The sequence below is a fragment of the Eumetopias jubatus genome, unplaced genomic scaffold, assembly GCF_037043125.1.
Source record: "Eumetopias jubatus isolate StellerSeaLion01/CBP00866 unplaced genomic scaffold, mEumJub1_p1.0 scaffold_4, whole genome shotgun sequence".
Classification (NCBI taxonomy): Eukaryota; Metazoa; Chordata; class Mammalia; order Carnivora; family Otariidae; genus Eumetopias; species Eumetopias jubatus.
Genome location: NW_028274810.1, coordinates 125,074,343 through 125,097,265, shown reverse-complemented (window position 1 = coordinate 125,097,265; position 22,923 = coordinate 125,074,343). Strand labels below are relative to the sequence as shown.

The window sequence follows — 22,923 nt, the reverse complement described above, 5'->3', positions numbered from 1 at the left end:
CAGCCTCTCCCGAATTTCCCCTTCAGATACCGTCCAGGTGGGGTAACTGAGTAGAGTCTGTTTTCCAACTGATCAGGAAAGGACCATCTGGGTTTTTTGTTTGTTTGTTTGTTTGTTTTAAGATTTTTTTTTTTTTGGAGAGAGAGAGGGAGCAGGGGGAGGGGCAGAGGCAGAGAAGCAGACTCCCTGCTGAGAGCAGAGCCCTACCTGGGACTGAGTCTCACGACCCTGAGATCATGACCTGAGCTGAAATCACAAGTCAGACACTTGAACTGACTGAGCCACCCCGGCGCCCCTCATGTGGCTTTTTAATTTATGTATTATTTTCCTTGGTTTTCATGAACCATCTTGGCCTTGTTTTAAAAAAAAAAAAAAAAAAAAAAAATCAGGTTTCAGTGGAGAATGGCCGCTCCAGGCTTTGTGCACACAGTCCAGCTTCACTGTCAGCCAGCAGTCGGAGCGGGAGGGCTGGAGCTGTGCTGAGAGGGGCCGGGGCTGGAAAGGCTGTTTGGGAGCTAGCTCTCTGCAAGGACGAGTGTAGAGCTTTGGGATGGAGAAACTGGGGGGAAGGCAGTTCGCTCCACGGAGTCAGGGAGGGGGGACAGATTTGGCAGTTTGAGAGAAAAGCATCAGCAGAGCAGGGAGGACAGAACACGCCAAGGTGACGGGTGAACAGGGCAATATGAAGAGGTGAGCCACTGTCATCTCAAACTTCCTTTGAGACGTTTGATGGTGGCCTAGTCTCAACAACAGTACCCTGTGTTGCAAGCTCAGAGCCCATCACGTCAGGGACCCAGAGACAAACGTAGTGCCCAGATAGCTCACTGGATACTCTCGGCAACCCTTTGACCATTTTCATGCCCACATTACAAACAGAAAGGCTGAGGCTTTAGTAAATTGACGTAACATGTCCAGGCTCACTCAGGGACAAGAAGCAGATGTAGAAAGCAGGTCTCCTTCCCTCGGGGCCTGAGCTCCTAACCTCTGACATAGAAAGCCGGTACAATACTGTGTGGGGGCCCCTGGGGGGGTTCAGTTGGTTGAGCATCTGACTCTTGATTTCAGCTCAGGATCATGAGATCGAGGCCGGCATCGGGCTCCACACCCCACATTGGGCTCTGTGCCCCGGGTGGGTCTCCCAGCCCTGTGTTGGGCTCAAGCTCAGCACGGAGTTTCTCTCCCTCTCCCTTCTCACACTTGGGCACACGCATGCTTCTCTCTATCTCTCTCTCAAGTAAATAAATAAAATCTAAAAAAAAAAAAAAAATGTGTCAACCAGGACAGAATTGAGCAGCTTTGGGAAGTTGGGTGTTGCTTTTCACTTTTGTTTTGCTTTGTTTACTCTTTTAGGGAAATGGGAAACTGAGGTGTTCCTAACCCAGAGGGAAGGGGATTTGGGGAAAGGAGAGGGTGCGCCCCGATGAGTGCTGGGCTAGGCCCTGCGGAGCAGCAGGCCAGGTGGAGGAGTTAGCCCTGTTGGGGGGGGGGGGGACCTGCTACCTCCTCCGAGGTGGAGAGAAAAGAGGTAAGTGTGGAGAATGGGGAAGAAGGCGACCTTTGTCTTGTGACTTGATCGTCTCACAAGATAGAAGGCAAAATCTAAAATAGACAGGCAAAGTTAGGAAAATTAAAAACATTGGCACAGTTGCCATAGAAATTTCTATGGGCATGAACAAAACATGAGTAAGAAGATCTCAGAACGGCACGACTCGGATGAGCCGAGCTAGTGTGAGTGCGCAGCACCATCCCCAGGGGTTGGCAACTGAGACGAGGATGTGGGGATTAAGGTCGGGTGTTGGAAGGTGGACGGTGGGGAGGTGGGGGGAAGGCAGAACAAACTGTAACCGTACTGCTTAACCTCACTTTGCCACTCTTTGGTCACCTATTTGGAGAACCAGAACAGGCCAGTGTTAAAGGTTCTCATTCAGCCCAGTCCTGCAGGTGGAGAATCCCCCCGTTTTATAGATGTGAAAACTGAGGCTGGCCTGGCGAATAGTGCTCTGCATTTGGAGTACTCCAGGCTGCGTGTGGGTTTGCGGCCTGTGAGGTGGGTGTCTTGGCTGTGGCCAGAGAAGGAGGGACACCTCCATTAGTAAGTGGCAGAACCGGGATTGAAACCAGGGGAGAGCTGGTTCCAGCCCGTGTCCCTTTCCACGATCCAGGTGGGCCCTAGTGACCAGTACTGAGGGGGAGAAAGGCCCCAGGAGGCCAGGTCCCCACCCAGAGAACGAGCTGTGGAATCTGTTGTTTCTGAGTAAACGAGTACATTCTGGGCTCCGGGCTCACATAGGCCCAGGCATAGCTGGCTTTCTTTGCCCACCGCTCCCCCCCCCCAACCCCCGGCTTGGGTCACCACTCCTCCCCACTGCTAGCAGGAGAACAACCCCCACTCAGAGCCCTGTGTTGCCTGAATGCATGGTGACGTTAGTGGGGGCGGGGAGGCTGCGTGGGGCTGCCACAAAGTTCATTTCATCCTCTGGAACTGGCTTGGCTAGAGGACGCCGTGCAAGCTTTCTTCTACCTAATAAGACAGCATCTCCAAGTAACGAGTGGAAAAAGACGTTACAATTCAATTAAAACCTTACTCCTTTGAACGCTCCCAGAGGGAAAAAGCCACTCAGAATTTGTGAGAAATCTAATTTATAGACTCAGTGTCAGGAAATGGAATGGTTCACAGTGAACAGCTGTGTGCTCCAGGGGCCACGCGGTGGGTGTGGAACCAGAACTCCAGCAAGCCGGTTACCTCTCCGGGCCTGTTTCCTCATCTGTGAAATGGGCATCATGGCCACATGCTGGTGTCATGGGGATGACAGAGATTATGCATGGAAACAGCTTCTTCCTGCCCATGCTTAACCATATCAGCAAACTCCTTTTCTTTAAAAAAAAAAAAAAAAAAAATTTTGTCCAGCTGAGCAACTGAGCCATAAAAACACAAGAAGTAGCAACTTAAAGTTCACCTCCAGGGCCCCTGGGGGGCTCAGTCAGTTGAGCGTCCGACTCTTGATTTCAGCTCAGGTCATGATCTCAGGGTTGTGAGACTGAGCCCCGCATTGGGCTCTGTGCTCAGCATGGAGTCTGCTTGAGATTCTCTCCCTCTGCCCCTTCCCCCAATGTCCCTCTCCCTCTCTGTCTTTCTAAAATAAAATAAAATCTTAAAAAAAAAAAGGGTTCCCTGTCCCCAGCTACCAGCTCTGCTGCTGTGGACTGTTGTGTCTAAAGCGGTCTCACGCTACGTTACCGAGCACTCGTCATTCTGTTCCTTCTTTTCCAGCTTCGCTGTTTTACATAACAGTTCTTTCCTCACTTCTGCATTGTCCTCTGAATTGTCACTGCCCTCGGGGGGCACGCTGTTCTACTCCAGACTGACCCGGAGTGCTGTGAGAAACATCTCCCGTCTTCACAGCGTGGAGCTGGCCCCCACCCACCTGCTTCTGAGTTAGCAGAGGCATGTCAGCCACTGCGGCTGCCCCCCCCCCCCCGCCCCGCCCCAAGGCTGTGAGAAGTAAAGATTCCTCGGCCTGCTTCTGGTAGTTTGGATTTAATAAGTCTGCACGGCGGCGGTGGGGTGGGGTGGGGGGGCTCAGGAAGGGGAATTTTGCAAAGCACCCCAGGTAGTATCTGATGGTTTGGGAGCCATGTTGTAGGGCCCACCCCCCCCCCAAAATTCAAGTTTAGATTTAAGTATGCTGGGGAGAAATTAGTAAAACTCAGGAACTAACTCAGGGTCACCAGTGACATTTCAAAGGCAATTCCCACTTAACAGATGAGAGAAATGGAGCAAGGATGGAGACAGATGAGGAGTGCGCTGGGCAGTCAGGCACGCAGAGCAAAGCCCAAGACCCCGCATCCAGTTCCTCTCTCTGCCCCACCTGCCCCCCATCACCACCACAGGGCACGGATCCTTCCGAATCCCTTCTTCTGGGGCAGTGGAGGGGTGGGGAGGTGTTGTGACTTTAGACCACAGAGGAACAATCACACACGTGCATACACACACACACACACACACACACACACACACACACACACGGTCTACCCTTATGAACTGAGGCAAAATCTGTTAACAGCTCTGTCAGAAGACCCAGCAAAGCTAAAAGCATCTTCTTTGGCTTTGATGTCTTGACAAGATGCTTCCTCTGAAAGCCCAGGGACAGCCCTGTTATTTCCTCTGACAGCCCCAGTGAAAAGCCCTGAAATGAGAAGTGGCGTCCCCACCGAAGCCCGGAGGTCCGATTCCTTGAGAGTGGCCCATGTGCTCCCGGGGTGTGTGTGTGGGGGGGTGACGTCAGCCTGGGAGGCCCGAGGGGCACGGGCTCCTCAGCTGGCTCTGACCTCTGCTCTGCCTCGGGCTGGAGACCCCCAGCCACAGGGGTCTCTGTGGTCTGACTCTCACCTGCCCCCCACATGCCTTCCTGGGGAGATCAGGAGCCTGGACATTTCTCACATCTGACAGCCAGGCTGTGTGTCAGCCACCTTGCGACAGAGTTTGCAGAGGCTGGTCTGATGGTTTGACCCATTTTTACTTCCCCTGAGGGCCACAGGCTACTTGTAGGGAGAGGTCAGGAAATGCTACCACCCTGTCTCTGGCAAGCAGGGGGGAGGAGGGATGACCGTGGGGAAGTGCGTCCTGGAGGAGGCTTCCAGAGCCTTGTTGCTCCACGGGCGGCTCCCCTCTGCAGCACCACCCTCCCCTGGGGGCTGGCAGAATCTCAGTCCCACCCTAGACTTCCTGAGTCAGGACCTGTATTTGAACAAGATCCCAGTAAAGCTTGTCTCCCAGCTCTGCTGCTCCAGGCCAAGCTCCTTCACCTCTCTGAGCTTCTGTGTCTACAGAGGGTCTTTGAAAAGTGAAACACTTAACACTTGACATATACCAAGACTTCGTGAATGTTAGCCATCATTGTTATTGGGAAAACGAGCGAGGGAGGATCAGTTTTATCACATTCAGACCCGAGTCATCCAGCCATGGGGAAGGAGGTCCAGACTGAATGGGAGATAGTTCCAGAGGAAAAGCGAAGAGCCCTCAACGTGTGCTTAGCGAACAAACGTCAGGATGGACGGAGGAGTGTCTCTGGCCGCCTGCGCCCTCGCTGTTTAATTTGGGGTTAATTCAGATTAGTGCTCATCTGCTTGGTTTGGGGGTTCCCATCTTCCCTTCCTGCCAGCCCCGCCACGACAAATGCATCTCCAAGAGCCTGCCGCTCCCATGACTCTGTTGCCAGCGGAAGGAGATGGCAGCTCCTTACCGTGGCCCTCAAGGCCCTTCACAGTCGAGGCCCAAGCTGACCAGCCAGCCTCGTCCCAGCTTCCAGCCTCACGGCCTGCCCTTTGACCTCAGTCCCGTCATTCCTCACCAGTGTCCTTGCTCGTGGGCTGCCTCCTCTGCCTGGGAGTTTGTCCCTCTGGTTGGGGTCCCCCTCCCCTTTCTCTCTACGCCAGGACCCTACTCCACCCTTGGAGCCCTGCTCAACCAGCGGAGGCTGCGTCGTGTGCCAAGAGCATGGGGTTCAGCCTGGACTGACTTCGTTCAAATCCTAGCCCTGCCATGAACTTGCCGCGTGACCTTGGGCAAGGCACTCGGCCCCTCTGGCCTGGGTCCGCTCTTCCGTACATTGAGGCTTGTAACAACTGCCTGGCAGAGCTGTCGTGAGGACTCCTCCACATAGTGAGGAGAGTTTCGGTGAATCAGAGTCATGGTCGTTTTATTCCTGGAAGAAGATAACCTCCTCTGAGAAGCCTTTTTGCCTTCCTCCCACCCTGCCCGACGGAATGAGGCACCGCCTGCTCTGTGTTTCAGCAACTCGTTCGCCTCCTTGTCTGCGCAGCGTCCGGACAGTCCCCTGACGGCCTGCTCGGGGAAGGAGTCCCTGAGCTTCCTGCTTAGAGTCACAGGTCGCCCCACTCTGCACCCTGTCTCGTCACTGCTTGACTCTTCTCCATGGTGCTTATCAGCTGTCGGGCTTCTGCCTGTTTATGCCCATGAACGGGAGCTCCGCCAGAGCGGAGATTCCCGACGGTTCTCTCCTGCACGCTGGGTGCATCTGCCCTCCCCGTGCTCAGTATCGGTTGACTACATGAACAGATCACTTTCGTGCCGTGGAGTGTGTTCGGGTGGCACTGCCCTGCCTGGCTGTTATGGGCTGAATCGGGTCTCCCCCCAACCCCCCCGCCCACCCCACCCCACCCCACCCCACCAAATTCATGTGTTACAGTCCTACCCCTGAGAGTGGGACTGGATTTGCAGATAGGGTTTTTAAAGAGGTGAGGAGAGGGGCACCTGGGTGGCCCAGAGGTTAAACGTCTGCCTTCGGCTCAGGTCATGATCTCAGGGTCCTGGGATCGAGCCCCACATCGGCCTCCTTCTCAGCGGGCAGCCTGCTTCTCCCTGACTGCCCCTCACCCCCACCCCCACCCCCACTTGTGCTCTCTCTCGCTCAAATAAATAAATAAAATCTTAAAAAAAATAAAACAAAAAGGTGAGGAAGGCCTTGGGGTGAGCCCTAGTCCAGTATGACCGGTGTCCTTCTGGGGAGATCAGGAGGTAGACACATGCAGAAGGAAGGACGTGTGAGGACACAGTGGGAAGGGGGCCATCCACTTGCCAAGGAGAGAGGCTTCGGGAGGAACCAACCCTGCAGACACTTCAGTCTTGGATTTGAAGCCCCCACAACTGTGAAAGAAATATTCCCGTTGTTGAAGCCTCCTGCTCTGGGGTCTGGGGTATTTGTTACGTACGGCAGCCCTGGCTGACTGATACTCCAGCTATGAGCTTCTGGAGGACAAGAGCACGGCTTTCTTCATCCTCCTGCCCCCACACCCACAGGGCCCAGCCCACACCCAAACGCCACACACGGGCCTGATCGAATTGCATTCCATCCGCAACACGGAGGGTGAGGATGGAGGAAGCACCTGCCGGTGAAGGGAGGCCTTCTTTGTAATGGTCTATAGAGGCTGGCCGTTTTCATTATGTATTATTTATTCCGAGGTCTTGTCATTGCTCATTCCTCATTGGGTTTCTTTGTGGTACGTGATAAATGCCGCGGTGGATACAAGGAGAACTGAGTGCATGTCAGAAACATGCAGAGAAGGCAAGGGTCTGTGTTTGGCGCTTGGGCTCCCTTTCTATGAACCATGAACTTGTCGCGCTCTGTCTCCATGGTGCTGTGAGGGCTGGGACGGCTGGAAAGACGGACGTGCTGTACAGAGTAGTCAGGAAGGAAGGAGATTTCTGACCTCTCCTCTCCTTCGGCGCCCCAGGATCTTCATCACAAATGTGCTTGGTCCTAACCTACTCGGGCACCCCCCACCCCAAGGCAGGGATTGCTTCTGAGGCTTCCCACTGCTGGGCCCTTGGCACCGTGGCTGGGGCAGCCAGCAAACAACTGAGTGCTGCCCGTAAGTGGGGTGTTTGCAGGTTGGCACAGAATGTGCCTGCGCCCGGGTCAGATCCATGGGAAGCTGGACAGGGTGAGATGGGCCATGCAGGGCAAGTCTGCTGGGATACTCGCCCCCCCGCCTCCCCACATGCAAGGGGCTGCATGGGAGTTTTAACATGCATTTCATTCACTCATTCATTCATTCATTCACTCCTTCCTTCCTCCATTTGTTTACTTTTGCCAATTCTGCCCGGTATATATCTGAATCTGAAGATGGCTGGCAACACGTAGCCTCCACGCCCGCGAGGACCAGGCTTCACGGCGCTGGTCCCAACCTCGCCATGGCTCACAGGCCCCATGTGCTGCTCTTCTGTAGACACTCACCCCCTCGTCATGCCAGGATTATTCTTGGCCCTGAGATGGAAAGGATGCACCTAATCGAGGGCAGTGTTTCTGGCAGCTCCATCGCGGGGACCCCAAGAGATGGATTCTTCAAAGGCTCAGTGTGCTCCGAGCCCTGCCTCCGCTCCTCGCTTTTCTTCCTTCATCTTTCCTTCTTTGTGATCTGCTGCAGTTTGGACTCCTGGTTGCCCAATGAGTATTAGAAGATACTGTTTATTCTGAAATGCAGTTTTCAGAACACTGAGAAGTTCTGGGATGTTTTACCACAATTTGGTTCACTTCTGGGCCTCATTTGTCAACAGATTTAAATCATCCTACATATTGTGGGGAGTTTCAGTTAGAAAAATCTCTTCTCCCCTGTGCCCATTCCTGCCCGATTTCTTTGTTCTGCAGGACAAAAGTCTCCTTCTGCTCCCTCTCTTAAAAATTGCATTTCAGGGCACCTGGGGGGCTCAGTCTGTGGAGCCTCTGTCTTCAGCTCGGGTCATGATCTTGGGGTCCTGAGATTGAGTCCCTCGTCGGGCTCTCAGCTCATCGGGAGCCTGTGTCTCCCTCTCATGCTCTCTCTCTCTCTCTCTCTCTCAAATAAATTTAAAAAGCATTTCTTAAAAAATTGTATTTCAAATGCCCAAGTCTCTTGGCTAGTGTGTGCAAATCTAGCCACCTTCCGCTGTGTCAATAGCACCCTCTATGGAACTTTAGGACCCCCTTCCCCTTACAGAGTTCCTCCACTCATATGAACCCCAACACACACACACACGCAGGTGCACACACGTAAGGGTGCACACACATGTGCATACACAGTACAGAGATTTTGCTATGCTTCCTCACCCCACATCAGCTACAGTTCCCACGAGGTAGCTGTCCTGCAGTTAATTTTTCAGCCAACATTTATAGAAAGCATACTATGAGCCAGGTATGGTTCTAGGCTCTGGGGAAACCACAGTGAAAAGTTTCTGCATTTGTGGAGTTTATATTCTAAAATAGCACTGTCTAGTAGAAGATCCCTCAAGGATAGAAACAGCCTGCGCTGTTTAATACAACAGCCACCAGCCACACGTGGCTACTGAGCCCTTGAAAAGTGGCCAGTGTGGCTAAGGAACTGATTTTTAATTTTATTTTCATTAATTTAAATTCAAAGAACCGCATGTGGCTAGTGGCTGGCGTATTGAAAGCACAGTTCTAACGGAAGAAATCAATGAGTAGGCAAATACTGTCCCCTCCCTCCTTTAACCACAAAATGTATGAGTAAATCTTAAATATTGGAAAGTGCTATGAAGAAAGCAAAGGCGCGTAAGGAAATAGAGTGATGGGGGGAGGCATTAATTTCGGTGGGGTGGCGGTCGGGAAAGGCCTCTCTGTGGCAGGATGACTTTCAAAAGGAGCCGTGAGCACTGAGGGGCTCTGGGCTGGGACGTTCCAGCAGAGGCCCTGAGATGGAAAGAATGCACCTGTTCCAGCAGCCGGAGTGGGATGCTCGAGAGGGATCGGGAAGCATGGGTTTGCAGGCTGTTATAAGGGCACCGAGAAAAGGCTTCATGCAGAAAGGTGACATGAACTGATTTTTATCTTAAAACATCCCTCAGCTCTGGAGGGGAAGGAAGCAAGAGACCCATGGGAGGCTGCCTCAGGATTCCAGGCAGGAGGTGATGGTAGCTGAGACAAGGCAGGGAGAAAGGGAAGTGGTGCGAAGTGGTCTGGTATTAGATTTATTCTGAAGATAGCGTCCACAGGATTGCTGATGGATTCATTGGGATGACACAAGGAGGTTTTTGGCCAGAATGAGCAGTGGTAGAGCCATTGACAGATGAGAAACTCTGGAGGAGGCAGTGAATGGCGGAGGGGGGGAATAAGAGTCTGATCAGCAGGAATGTGGAGGCTGAAGATGTCGATTTGGGTGTGCTCAGCAAAAAGACATGGTCCCCTCTGCTCTGCTGCGCCCGTGTCCTCTCCTCACCAGTGCCCTAAGGGGTCCTCGCCCACTGCTGATGACATTGCCCAGCATGGAAATTCCAGGGCTCCTCCTTAGAATGGCTGGGTCCTGGGTTCCCAAGGGGAAATGCCCCTCCCTGAGTCCTGCTCAGCTTTGTCACCTGAGCCCCTAGGCAGGTGGGTGTGGGCAGAGTCCCACAGAGTTGCTCATAAAAATAAGTCTTCACTTCCGCCCTTGACCACTCTCTTCAGTGGGACTCCCAAACCCAAGCCATTCCCCTTCTCCCTGGATGTCAGCTAGCTATACGTGTTTGAAAACCCAGCTCCCTTCTCCTTTAACCACACCATGAAAGGGCCCCTCTGTAACAGCCCATGCATCTAGACGCTCAACAAGGCTAGTTCCCCAGTTTGCGTTCTCTTAATATACCCTACTCCTATTAAGCAAATTGTTCCTGTACTCCCAAATTAATATTTGTTTAATGCAATTCCAATCAAAATTCTAACAGGATTTTATTTTGCAGATGATTCTGATTTATGAGAATTGGTTTACGTAAATAAGTGATCAAAAGAACCCAGAAATGTTTTGCAAAAGAAGAGTGATATGGAGGAATTCACTCGACCAGATATTAAAACATACTCTTTTTTTGGGGGGGGGGGAGTCATGTGGTAGCTGTATTTATTTTTCCATACTGTTTGTCACAGTGGCTGCATAAAACATACTCTATGAAAATAAATTAAGTGAGGCATAAATATGGGTCCCAATAGCTAGATAAGAGGCACAGAATAGATGACCCAGAAACGCCCTAGTATATATAAAAAATTAATGTATGACAAAGATGATTTCACACATTAGTGAGAAAAGATAACACAATACATGCTATGAGATAATTGGTAACTTTCAAGAAAAATGGTTAGAATTGTATCTTACAGCTTAACCCAAGATCAATTCAATTCCAGATGAGTTAAATGTAAAAAATAAAGCTAAACCACTCTAAGAAAACAGAATAATATGTCTCAGCTATCAAAGAAGACACTTTCTTTTTTTAATGTGCAAGTGATTTTTATTTATTATTTCTGTTGAAGTAAAATTGACATATAACATCCTGTTAGTTTCAGGTGCTCATTGTAGTGATTCCATGTTTTCTTGTCATTATGAAATGGTCCCCACGATAAGTCTAGTCACCATCTGTCAGCATACAGACTTATCAGAGTATCACTGACTATATTCCCTATGCTGTGCATTACATCCCAGGACTTATTTTTTTATAAGTGAAAATTTGTACCTCTTAATCATTACCTTTTACCTATTTCGTGTGCCCCCCAAATGTTCCCGCCTTCTGGTAACCAGCAGTTTGTTTCTTATAATCGGAAATCACTTTCTACATATAAAATCACAATGAAAGGGGCCACAAAAGAAAAAGGTTGGTAAATTTGCTGCCTAAAACTTAAAATTTTTACATGTAAAACAAGAAAAACACCATATACAAAAGTAGAAGGTAAATGATAGACTAGAAACATTTTGCAACAAATATAATAAAGTACTGATACTCTTAATCTGGAGAGAACTCTTGTAAATTAATAGTGAAACCACTGAGCATCACAAGATAAAAATGGCATAAATGAGCAATTCAAAAAGAAAGAACACACACGGCAAGTAAATCTCTGAAAACAGTTCAACCTGATTAGCAATCAAGGAAAACACAAAGGCATATTAAAATTGAAGCTGAAGCTTAGATTAAGCGTCTAATTGGCAAGGCTTTTTCACGGTGCTATTTCATACAGGTAGAGTGGTAAGTCGGGCATTCTCGTTCACTGCCAAGGCAAAGGTTGGCTGGTGCAAAAGTTGGCCATATGAGTCAAGAGAACTTCAAATGCACAAACTCTTTGACCCAGTGCTTCTATATCTAAGCATTCATCCAAAGGTCGTTGTCAGAAATAAGGACTCCGGGTATTGACTATAATTTCGTTGAGATGAACCAAAAATTGGAAATAAATGTCCAACAAAAGTTGAATGGCTAAATACATCACATGTGGTCTATCCCTACAAGATAATACCATGCAGCCATTTTTTTTTAAATCGTCATTTTGCTCAATATTTCTAGAAATGAGGGACCTTTCAATGAATGAAAGGAAGGAACTATTTGGGGTGACTTTTTTCTCCTTTATACTTCAAAGCATTTTCTGGATTTTCTCTACTGATGATTTTACTCTTATGATAAGAATCAAATGTCGATACCCATTTTCTAATGCCCGTGTAAACACCAGTTGCTGGCCCCAGGTATGCGTCTTGCTTCTGATGTAGCATCAATTTAAGTAGCTTGAGAGCCCAGTGGCCTCTCGTCTTCGATATCCCCTCCCCACCAGCCCACACACCGCTCAGTGCCTTTGTTGCTTTTCTGTATCTGTTTGCCTCTAAACATGAACGAGTGACCTGCACCCTCGTTTGCTTGCTCTAGGCCAGTTCCCACTGCTGTTTCCAGAGAAAGGAAGAGAAGAATATGATCTTTCATTTTCATGTGCCCCACTCTCACCGTCTGCCCTTACCTAGGTGTTTGCTTTGTCTGGGGGGCCAGTTGAGGTGGGTTAGAAAGAAATGCTAGTTTCTCCCGCCTTATGGAAAAACACTGACCCTGTCTTTGTTCTTATCCCACAGATATGATGCTGCCTCTTGTGTGTAGCCATTGGCGCAGTGACAATTTTCTGTGCTGAGATCATTCTCAACACTCGAACATTAGACTTCAGCACTCAAGGGAAGCCAAAGCCATTGGTGGGGGAATAAAAGCCCAAAGCCTTTTATCTTACTTGTTCCAAAAATTGCACTGCCCCTTTCCTACCTGCCCACCCACCCCACCCCCCAAATTAAGCTATTGCACGCAGACAGGCAGCATGGCGAGCAAGCGAAAATCCACCACCCCGTGCATGGTTCGGACACCACAAGTAGTAGAACAGGATGTGCCCGAGGAAGGAGACAGGGCCAAAGAGAAAGGAATCAGCACGCCGCAGCCTGAAGCAGCCAAGGACAGTTGGACAGTGGAACCCGAAAACTCTTCCAAAGAAAATGAAGTGATAGAGGTGAAATCTACAGGGGAAAACCAATCCAAAAAACTCCAAGGTGGTTATGAATGCAAATACTGCCCCTACTCCACGCAGAACCTGAACGAGTTCACGGAGCACGTCGACATGCAGCACCCCAACGTGATTCTCAACCCCCTCTACGTGTGTGCCGAATGTAACTTCACAACCAAAAAATACGACTCCTTGTCTGACCACAACTCCAAGTTCCATCCCGGGGAGACAAACTTCAAGCTGAAGTTGATCAAGCGCAATAATCAGACTGTCTTAGAGCAGTCCATCGAAGCCACCAACCACGTCGTGTCCATCGCCACCAGCGGCCCGGCGAGCGGTGACAGTGATCCTGGAATCTCCGTGAGTAAGACCCCCATCATGAAGCCAGGGAAACCAAAAGCTGATGCCAAGAAGGTGCCCAAGAAGCCCGAGGAAGCCACCCCCGAGAACCACGTGGAGGGGACGGCCCGCCTGGTGACCGACGCGGCTGAGATCCTCTCGAGACTCGGAGGCGTGGAGCTCCTCCAGGACACGCTAGGGCATGTCATGCCTTCTGTCCAGCTCCCACCAAATATCAACCTTGTCCCCAAGGTCCCTGTCCCGCTGAATACTACCAAATACAACTCCGCCCTGGACACGAATGCCACCATGATCAACTCCTTCAACAAGTTCCCTTACCCAACGCAGGCTGAGTTGTCCTGGCTAACTGCTGCTTCCAAACACCCAGAGGAGCACATCAGAATCTGGTTTGCCACACAGCGCTTAAAGCACGGCATTAGCTGGTCCCCAGAGGAGGTGGAGGAGGCCCGGAAAAAGATGTTTAATGGCACCATCCAGTCGGTACCCCCGACGATCACCGTGCTGCCAGCCCAGTTGGCGCCCACAAAGATGTCACAGCCCATCCTCCAGACAGCGCTGCCATGCCAGATTCTCGGCCAGACCAGCCTGGTGCTGACTCAGGTGACGAGCGGGTCAACAACCGTCTCCTGCTCCCCTATCACGCTTGCTGTGGCCGGAGTGACCAACCACGGCCAGAAGAGACCTTTAGTGACTCCCCAAGCTGCCTCCGAGCCCAAGCGTCCACATGTCGCTCAGGTGCCAGAGCCCCCACCCAAGGTGGCCAACCCTTCACTGACCCCGGCCAGCGACCGCAAGAAGACAAAGGAGCAGATCGCACATCTCAAGGCGAGCTTTCTCCAGAGCCAGTTCCCTGACGATGCGGAGGTCTATCGGCTCATCGAGGTGACCGGCCTTGCCAGGAGTGAGATCAAGAAGTGGTTCAGCGACCACCGGTACCGGTGTCAAAGAGGCATCGTCCACATCACCAGCGAATCCCTTGCCAAAGACCAGCTGGCCATCGCAGCCTCCCGACACGGCCGCACATACCACGCATACCCAGACTTTGCCCCACAGAAATTCAAAGAAAAAACCCAGGGTCAGGTTAAAATCCTGGAAGACAGCTTTTTGAAAAGCTCCTTCCCGACCCAAGTAGAACTGGATAGGCTAAGGGTGGACACGAAACTGAGCAGGAGAGAGATTGAATCCTGGTTCTCGGAGAGACGGAAGCTTCGGGACAGCATGGAGCAAGCTGTCTTGGATTCCATGGGGGCTGGCAAAAAAGGCCAAGACGTGGTGGCCCCCAATGGTGCTCTGTCTCGGCTCGACCAGCTCTCTGGGGCCCAGCTAGCTGGTGCTCTGCCCAGCCCTTCACCAGCAATTACGAAAAGCCAAGAACAGGTACATCTCCTGAGGAGCACGTTTGCAAGAACCCAGTGGCCTACCCCCCAGGAGTATGACCAGTTAGCAGCCAAGACCGGCCTGGTCCGAACTGAAATTGTGCGTTGGTTTAAGGAGAATAGATGCTTGCTAAAAACCGGGACCTTAAAGTGGATGGAGCAGTCCCAGCACCAGCACCTGGCCGGCGAACACAGTTATGATGCCCCGCAGAGGAGAGCCACGAGGGCTGGCACCACCGAGAGCCCAAAGAACGGGAGCGAGGTGGCTCAGCCACATTACAAGGACCCCAAAAAGCTCTGCGAAGAGGACTTGGAGAAGTTGGTACCCAGGGTGAAAGTGAGCAACGAGCAAGCAAAAGATGGGGCGCCGGCCAAGCCTTCAGAAGCCACCTCGGACAGGTCAGAGGGCCCCGGCGGGGACGGCCCGGGCAGCGACGAGAACGAGGGGTCGGGCGTTGTGGATTGGGTGGAGGTCACGGTCGGAGAGGAGGACGCCGTCTCAGACAGGTCCGACGGCTGGAGTCAGACCGCAGCCGAAGGCACCGCAGAACTGGCCGGCTCGGACTCCGACAGCATCCCTGCCGAGGCCAGCCAGGCCTAACAGGTAACTCCACCTGCTCTCCACCCAGGGAACGAGGGGAGCATGCTGCTTTTCCTTCTTTTTATTGCCGGGGTCAGTAGAGGCTGTAGGGGACAGAGATGTTGACACAGACGATGGGGTCTTGTTTTTAAAAGGAAGAAAAGTAGTGATGCCAGCAGGCCGGGTCGAAAGACCCGGAGTGGGTCCCGCAGGACCAGTCAAGACGGTCGTTGGCTTCACGTAGGATGGAACACAGGTGTGAGCCAGCAGGATGCCAGAGCAGAGTCTGCTGAACATATAGAGAGAGAGCAGGTACAGAAGGAGGGAGGGTCTGGGAACCTCAGAAAGGAAAGGAGCATGCGTCCCATCTTTGCTTGGGGTCTGGGGTTTTTATGAACGATTGTGGTCTAGTGCATGCGGCCTCTCAGGCACCCAGGAACTGGTCAGAACAAGGACAGGGTGCAGGTGTCCTCCTAAGTCTCTCATTCCCTGGAGCCCAGAGGGGCTGGACATAAGATGTCTAGCGCCAGGGGTCTGGAATAGGCAAATGCACCTGCCGGCCTCACCTGGTCATTCCTGGGATGTTACCTATTGTGCTGGAAGACCAGAGAAATCATTAACTCCTTGCCCCTTACAAGGAGGACATACATTAAGGCGTGTGTAGGGCGGAGGTGCAGGTCCTCTCGAGAACAGAAGCAGGAAAGGGAGCAAAAAGCAGACTTTTGGGGGCTTCTTCAGTTTCCTTGTAGTGACTCACGAGGTGTGGCAGATTCTGTGTCCCCATCTGCAAGGCTGATGGGTGATGATGCTGCTGCCTGTGGCCTGTTTTGGCCACCACCCTCTGGGGCCTGTCCATTCTGAAGTCTAGATGCAGTTGTAGCACGGACAAATCCTTCGCCTGCTTTGTGTTCACTGCTCTAAGAAACAAACGTGAAAAGGATGTGTCTTTTCCTTTTCCTTTTTTTTTTTTTTTTTCATTTTCTTTCCTTTTTGGATTTTTAAGAGTAGTTAACCAAGTTTACTGGCTAGAGATCTGGGGTTGTGTCTTTTAACCTGACAGGTCTGGGTATCTGCCTTGGCATGGCTAAAGGAAGGCACGGATCTCACTAAGTAACCCAGCCCCTAATTGTGCTGATTGGGTCCCTGGAACCCCTTCAAATCTGGAAGAGACTGATGTAAATGAGGCCTGTGGAGCCACAAAAGCCTGGGAAGGGAGGTTACCATGGTTACTAATGGCCATGTCATCCACATGATGGGACATGCCACCCAAGCCCTGGTGTTTGTGCTTTCACGAGAGGTCTGTGCACATCAAGGCCTAAAAGCCCAGGCGCCTGCTTGGTGGTGGGTTTAGAGTAAAGGGGGCAGCGGGGAGAGGGGTGCAGGAGGCAAAGATCACCTTGGCCAAAGCCGAAACGTTCCAAGGGCAGCTTGGAAGCATGAGGAAGATGTGCGATTTACAATCTGCCCGGATGGGCTTCTCCAGAGGTCACTTAAAAGGTAACAGAAGGGGACCCCGCCCCCCGCCCCCCACATCATCTTTTCAAATCATAAAATAAAGGTAAGAACCTCCAGAATGACTGAAAAGGTTCTCAAGGGAGCCCTGGAAATTACCATACCTCTTTATTAATGAGTTCGGACAACTTTGGTCAGCCACTCATCGATTCATTTATTTTGTAGTAAGATAAGGTGCCTGGCAACAAAATAAAGTCTTCTGGAAACCCTGTTTTAGCCAGTTCTATCAGCTAGTGAAACAGTGATTTAAGGGACAGCCAATTGCAGATGCCATCAAGTCTTCTCCCCCCCCCCCGCCCCACCCCGACTTTTCAGGAGGGAGATAATGGGTTACAGGTGAAGATGCAGCACAGCGGGGAGGGGCTCGTGATAGGAGGGGGCTAAAGGCTACGGAAGCCACCAATAGTACCCACTGCCCCCCACCATCTGGCTACCCTGGTTCCTCCCCCTGGCTATTTTCCCGCCTTCTTCTGAGACCCTACCAGCCATGCCCATATCTCCCTCGTTGAAATGAGGGAGCAGTTTTTTTTTTTTTTTGTCCAGTCAGAATCTGCCTGAAAGCTCCTTGTTTGCCTTGTCTTCCATCCTTGACCTCTTCCAGTGCGTGACAGAAGTCTGCGTGATTGCTTTTTCCTCCTGCCATGGAGTAGACAACAGGGTTCGGTTCAATTCAGCAAATCCATTCTGCGCACCTACTGTGTGCCAGGCTCTGTGCTAAGCACCAAGTTAACGGGATGAAGAAGACAGATGAGAGTCCTCACTCACATGGAGCTCAGTCAAGCCGAGGAGAGGAAATTGCTCTTTCCTTTACTGGCCGGGGTGATCCGTGCTGTGATGGGGACGTGCACAGCTGTGCACGGGAGCACTCAGGAGGGGCACCCAGGCTGAGGTCAGGGCAGGCTGCCTGGAGGAAGGGACAGCTGTCTCAGGGGCTAGCTGAGGGGAAGGAGTTAGCCAGTGCACCAACAAGGAAGAGTGGTTCATGTGGAAGGAGCAGACAAGGCAAAGTTCCAGAGACAAAGAAGGAATGGTACAGTTAAGGAACCAAGAGTGTTGGGGCATAGCCGGCAAGCCGAGCGTGGGGCTCAGGGGACGATGGGAAAGGGCAACTGGAAGAAAAGACGATGGTTTGCCCCAGCAGGCAGAGTGATTCCAAACCAGTCGTGTTGCCGAGTTTGAACATAGGAATGCTGAGTGTCCCTGTCTCCCAGAGTGAGCTCGGATGGCACTTCCAGATCCCCATCCCTGAGTGGGGGCTGTCTAGAGGGAGGCCTCTAGACGGAGGCCCCTGCGGCCACCTGTCCCCATGCCTTCTCCCCCAAGCTGTACCACCACCAACAGCTGAAAATGCCCACCTATGTTGGCTGTCACTGTGTGGCCCCTGACCTGAGGCCCGAGAGAAAGACAAAGAGGGGACACAATGCTAGAATCATAGAGAGAAGCTTTGGAGGGAAGGGCAGAAGGATGAAAGGGAGCGGTACAAGGCCTCCTGAGGATCCGAGGCGGGGCTACGTGCTCTGGCCACAGATGGTCTCACTCAATGCTCCTAGTGACACTGACAGGTAAGCTCCTCTAGATTTTTTTCTTTTTTAAGATTTATGGGCTCGATCCTATGACCCTGAGATCATGACCCGAGCCAAAATCAAGAGTCAGACACTCAACTGAGCCACCCAGGGGCCCCTCTTGATTTTTATAAACCCAGAAACTGAGGCTCAGAAACCAAGGAGCTTACCCCATTCTCCCAGCCCCTTGGCTCCACCCCAGAGCCCTGGCTCCTACGGCTGTCTCTGGCTCTCTATTTTTGACGGAAATTCCCCATTTCTGGCTGACCCCCCCAGCGGTGGGGTTGGGAGGTGGGGAATACCTAGGGTGTTTAGAATCGACCATTAAACATTAGATACTTTGGAGATGAAGGAACTAGCTGCTTTCTTCCCCTCTCTCCCCCGCAAAAAAAATCAGGAACACCCAGAAACCCCCTTTTACATTTCTTTATGGTAAATGCCACAAGCATGAGCTGAAAAATGTTCCTAAACAAGATGCTAAGATCTGCTTGACACCTGGTGACATCTGACATCCCTACTTGGCTTCCTGATATTTCCGAGGTGCCACTATACGGAGAGACGGGCTGCCATCCGCACTGGGGGTGGCATCCTGGACAGAGCCACCCCTTAAAGGAACCTTTCAACTTGGAAGAAATCCCTCCAAATTACTTCACAGCTTTTATGAACTGAACACATGGGTCTCTTGAAATTCATAAATATTCAGTGATGCCTTTATTTAAACACATATTTATTTAGGAAGCTGCAGTTGAGTTCAGTTGTTACACATATAATAATCCTGAAAATAATGCACAGTTTTGGCTTCAGAAAAGGTGTTATGGGACGTATATACGAGAGAGAGAGAGAGAGAGAGAGAGGATGAACTTGGGTGAGCCCCTGAGAGCAGACACCTGGGTTTCCCCCTCTGTTGGAGTTAAACATCCCCTCTGCTAAAGCTTCCCAAGGCTTACGACAGCGTCCGATTCAAGCTGGGCTCCCTCAGCCTTGAGGTTAGACAGAAAGGTAACGAGTCCTTTCCAAACCTTGAATTGTGTTGTCTTGACTCAACCTCTAGGTCTAATCATCGAGCCATCCATTGAGAGACCTGTCCTGGTAAGAGGCTGAACAGTAAATTCCTCCTTTCCGAAAAATGAGTCAGAATACTTGAGCCACACATGGCCAGACATATGCCTCGATGTTTGGCCAGATGGAACATCCCAGTACTCCTACTACTAAGAGTTTCTATTTACTGGTCTCTGCCATGTGCTTGGGATTCTTCTAAGCACATCCAGTAAATCATTTAAACTTCACTTCATCCCCCGTGAGGTAGGTGTGGCTTTCTTCCCATTTTGCAGAGGGCAAAACTGAGGCTCAGAGAGACTTGCCCTGGGTTCCCCATCTCGAGGCTGGTGGAGGCTGAAGGCCACCCCTTGTCTGTCAGGCCAATGCCCGACCCAGCCACAGGGGCAGCACCAGTATAGCTCAGGCCAGACCAGCAGGACTTGGCCATTTCTTAATACTACACACAAAAACTAATACACAAGTGCTCATTCACTAACTCTGCTACCTCCCAATTTGTGACAATTTCCAATTCATGACTTAGGGATGGATTTGGAGAAGAGATAAAGTTTGTGAAATGCCAGAAAAATATTTTCTATAGTTCAGCTTGCTTCAAAAATTCAAGTGTTGCATCCTGGCTATAATTTAGGATCCAGGATATGTGTGCCCCCACATCTATTCAGATTAGCTGTCTAAATACAGATATTTGAATGAGTGGACGGATGGAAGGATGGATGTATGGATGGATGGATGAAAATGTAATTATCTGTTTCCCTGTCTCTCCGCCACCAGACCCTTGAACACAGGGACCATATCCCATTAATCTCTGGGTCCCCAGTGCCTGATTCAGAGTGGATGCGTAATAGCAATGTATTGAACCACCCTGAAAATACAAACATAGTTGGCTCTCAGTTGTCTGGAATCTGGTATTTCAATCCTTTGCTCCTCCTCATTGTTTTCCATCACTCAGTAGCCCCAATGGCTGACAGCAGGCAGAATAGAGGCGCTGGGGACAGTTTGCTTTCCATGTGTGTGAGCAGCTGAAGGAAAAGGTCTACTGGAGAATCCCTCACTGGGTATTTACTGGGCGATGCTTCTCAGGGACTGCACATTAGCCTTGCTGCCCCGGCGCCTAATGGAGAGTTAAATGTGACTACTTCCATTTACCTAATTCTGGAGCTTCTCACGTTAGGAACTCTCACTGTGCTTTGGGAAGCTTGTAGCAACTTAGGAACCATGAAGTCTAAGTTCCCTCATTTGTCAGAGGAAGGATGCGGGCCCCAGGAAGAGGAAGTTCCTGGTCCAGAGGCATCCATCATAAGTGACTTGGCTTCTTCGTGCATCAGGGATTTGCGGTGTTTGCCAGACCCTGGGGGGCTGTGGTGCCCAGCATGTCCCTGACCTCATGGAGCCCACAGTCTAGTGAGGGATGAAGCTTTAAGCAAACCAAAAGGAAAGACTGTCATGCTGACCAGTTTTTTGAAGGAAAGGTACATGGTCTGTGAGAATATAGAATTAGGGGAATTAGACTTGATTTAAGTGGTTGGGGGAGTTTTCTCTGGAGAGCTAATAAATGAAATCCAAAAAGTCAAGTACAAGCTGGCTGAGCAGAGAGGAGGGGGCCAGCATTCCAGGCAGAAGATACAGCATACTCAAAGGCCCTGAGGCCAGAGGGAACTTAAGACATCAGGGGACCTAAAAGGTAGCCATTGTGGCTGTGATTTGCCTGAGTTCACACTTCATAGACGTACAGGGGTTAAAAGCCAGAGTGCTAAGTGGACTCACGTATAATCCAAATTTCCCTTGAAACTCCTCTACCTCACCAATAAGGAAGACTCTACGTGATTCTGTGTGAATGATCCTGTAGAGAAAGGTTGAGGCACTCTGAGGTACTCCAGGAAGGAGTGAAAGGAAAGTCATGTTGCAGAGATCTGGGTGTTCAGACCTTTCTGCCCTAGTGGTAAATGGAGGATGGATGGTGGAAAATTCTAGAGCATCCACATGCCCATTACTTTATTCTCTCTTATGAGTAAGTTTCTGTAACCTTAACACTTACAATATTAGCCAACTAGGGCTGCCAGAACAGAAGGCCACAGACTGAGTGGCTTAAACAACATAGATTTATTTCGTCACCCTTCTGGGGGCTGAAAGCTCAAGATCCAGGTGCCAGCAGGGTTGGTGGCTGGTGAGGCATCTCTCCTTGGCTTGCAGGCGGCTACCTTATCTCTGTGTGCTCTCCTGGTCCTTCCTCTGTGCATGTGCACTCCTTACAAGGACACTAGGGCCCCACCCCTATGACCTCATTTAACCATAATCACCTTGAAGGCCCATCTCCCAGTACAGTCATATTGCGGATTGGGCTTCAACAGATGAATGGTGGGGGAGGGGACATAATTCAGTCCATAGCACTAATAGAGTTGTCTGTTGCTGTCAAGATTAAATGAAATAATACAGGTGAAATCCCCTAATCGGGGTGGCGGGGAGGGGGCATTAGCCTTAGCATCAGCAATGCTCAGCTGCCTACTCGGAATTGACTCTTCTATATGGAGAAGACCTTGGCCAACTGCTTCCTGCCTTTCCAAGTTGACTTTTTCAGTTGGGGCCCCACTTGTACAAGCTCATGTCATTGGGTGTTAATTGCATCTCAGAGGGGTGGGGGTGGGGAGCTGAGCCCTTACTGTACCAGGCACTTTGCATGTGTTGACAATGCTCTGAAGTCAACATTTTTTTTTCACCTTATGGTGGGAGAAAATGAGGCCCAGAAAGGTAACTCATCCAAGATCGTTGAACTGGAAAGTGGGGGAGCTTGCCTTCAAACCCAAATCCACATGCATAAACACGAGGGCTATGCCTTGTGAGTTAAAAATACAATTCAGTTTGCTCAAATTCTTTGGACTCCTCTGGATAATGTTCTCGGATGGAAAAAGGGCGGGAAGAGCCAGTAGCCCCTCTGATTCCTTCCGCCATCGAGTCTCCTTGCAAGCAGCCTGGGGGCAGATTTACCTGGCTTTTAAGTCTCAGCAATTTTCCCAAGCCCAGAGGCTCCCCCGACTGCTGCAGGGAAAGAGCGCTGGCCAGATGTGCCTGAGTTGACCGAGGCCTGGCATGGGAACGATTTGGGATGGGATGGAGTCTTCCTGGTCCCCTGGGAAATTGCTCAATCCCTCTCCCTGCCACCCTGTTTTCCTTCTCCCAATTCTAATTAAAATCAGACCATGCCCCCTCTCAAGAAAAGAAAGTTTGACTCAAACATTATTCAGATAATAAATCACTATCACAGTGCTTGTTTTCCTTTCTCACGGAGTACAGTGTTACTCTCTCCTGAGTCCACAGGGCTTAGGGAAATCCCTACAGGGAAGATTAAAGAGATGGAGAAACAGAAAGGTAACACATGGGGAAAGAATTCTAATTGTTTCATGTTTCCCTAACGTGTAAAGTAATAAAGAGGCAGATGTTGCTAAAGAATTGGATAGTACTTTTTAACCTTCCAAGCTGTCCCCAAGATAGAAAGGGGCCGCTGTGGAGGCAGAGGGTCCCCTGTCCTGGGCAGTGTTTAGGGAAAGGCTGGGTGTCCGCTTGGTAGAGGTGTTTGAATAGTGGCCATAAGCAAAGGGCCTGATGACCTTGCTCTTTCCTCCCAAAGCTGAGATCCGGTGCTCCGTGGGATCAAGTAATCAATCCATTGGGTCACTGGTTCTCTGCAGAGGGGAATGTCTCTGACCCAG

At 50.7% G+C, this 22,923-nt stretch overlaps 1 protein-coding gene across 4 annotated transcripts in view; it reads left to right on the top strand.

Moving 5' to 3' along the window:
* ZHX2 (zinc fingers and homeoboxes 2) overlaps nt 1-22,923 on the top strand; it is a 153,887-nt gene that overhangs the window by 126,975 nt on the left and 3,989 nt on the right. For all 4 annotated transcript variants that reach the window (XM_028105629.2, XM_028105626.2, XM_028105627.2 and 1 more), the window contains one exon: nt 12,361-15,113. In XM_028105629.2, the coding sequence (XP_027961430.1) occupies nt 12,594-15,110 (2,517 nt within the window). In that variant the 5' untranslated portion in view covers nt 12,361-12,593 and the 3' untranslated portion in view covers nt 15,111-15,113. The remainder of the gene's footprint in view (nt 1-12,360; nt 15,114-22,923) is intronic.